The 1,033-nt window shown below is 61.9% G+C and overlaps 1 protein-coding gene across 1 annotated transcript; it reads left to right on the forward strand.

The window, feature by feature from the left end:
- Positions 1-299: 299 nt before the first annotated feature.
- LOC115284611 (ephrin type-A receptor 2-like) lies at positions 300-1,014 on the forward strand (the record flags this gene model as incomplete). Its single annotated transcript, XM_029931159.1, has 3 exons — positions 300-355; positions 606-731; positions 829-1,014. Coding segments are annotated over 3 exons (368 nt in total), but the record flags the coding sequence as incomplete, so codon positions are not given.
- Positions 1,015-1,033: the final 19 nt, after the last annotated feature.

Raw genomic sequence — 1,033 nt, forward strand, 5'->3', positions numbered from 1 at the left:
TCTTTGCTCTGTTAGTAATGGTGTGTCCACACTTCCTCTGGACCCACAGGCAGGAAGCCCTGGGCACTCTAATGAGGAAAGCCCTCATTATGGCCACTTAAGGGGGCCATTACTGGGCGTAGATCCCAAGGAGTGAGCCCTGCTTGCTCATTTCCTCCCGCCTCTCCTGCTGCCTTCCCTGCACCTTCTGCCTGCTGAGCGGAGTGCTGAGCGCACCAAGTGCCCAGCTAGGACCCGAGAGGAGCAGGGGGCTTTGGGCCAGAGCAGGTCGCTGACCTCCCTGTGTGTTTGGTTCTCAGGAGGAAGAGCCTGCGGACCCGCCAATCCTCTGAGGACGTTTACTTCTCCAAGTCAGGTGAGATGCAGCGCCCCTGCATGCCTGCCCCGTGCCTCCATGCCCAGCCCCTCCCTCCTCTCCCCCTGTGGTGGAGATGGGGGGTGCCAGGGCACTCCCGGGGCTCAGCAGGGGGCCCCGGGCTTCCTTGGGCAGCTCAAAGGGGCGGAGCCATAAGCTCCGAGATCACGGGCCTCCTCTTCTTCCACTTGGGTGACCCCTCACAGGGACCCCTTCCCAAACTGTGACCCCTGCCCCTTCTCCCTTCCAGAACAACTAAAGCCCCTAAAGACATACGTGGACCCCCACACATACGAGGACCCCAACCAGGCTGTGCTTAAGTTCACCACTGAGATCCATCCATCCTGTGTCACGCGGCAGAAGGTGATTGGCGCAGGTGAGTGTGGCCAGCCGGCAGAGGGGCCTGGGACCCGGGTGGGAGCGCCCGAGTCCCCGGGATGATGGCGCGCTCCTCCCGCTTTGTCTTCCTTCAGGGGAGTTTGGGGAGGTGTACAAAGGGACCCTGAAGGCGTCAGGGAAGAAGGAGGTGCCCGTGGCCATCAAGACGCTGAAAGCCGGCTACACAGAGAAGCAGCGGGTGGACTTCCTGAGTGAGGCCAGCATCATGGGCCAGTTCAGCCACCACAACATCATCCGCCTGGAGGGTGTCGTCTCCAAATGTGAGGGCTGGCACCAGGG

Source organism: Suricata suricatta, unplaced genomic scaffold (genome assembly GCF_006229205.1).
Source record: "Suricata suricatta isolate VVHF042 unplaced genomic scaffold, meerkat_22Aug2017_6uvM2_HiC HiC_scaffold_12023, whole genome shotgun sequence".
In the NCBI taxonomy this organism is placed as follows: Eukaryota; Metazoa; Chordata; class Mammalia; order Carnivora; family Herpestidae; genus Suricata; species Suricata suricatta.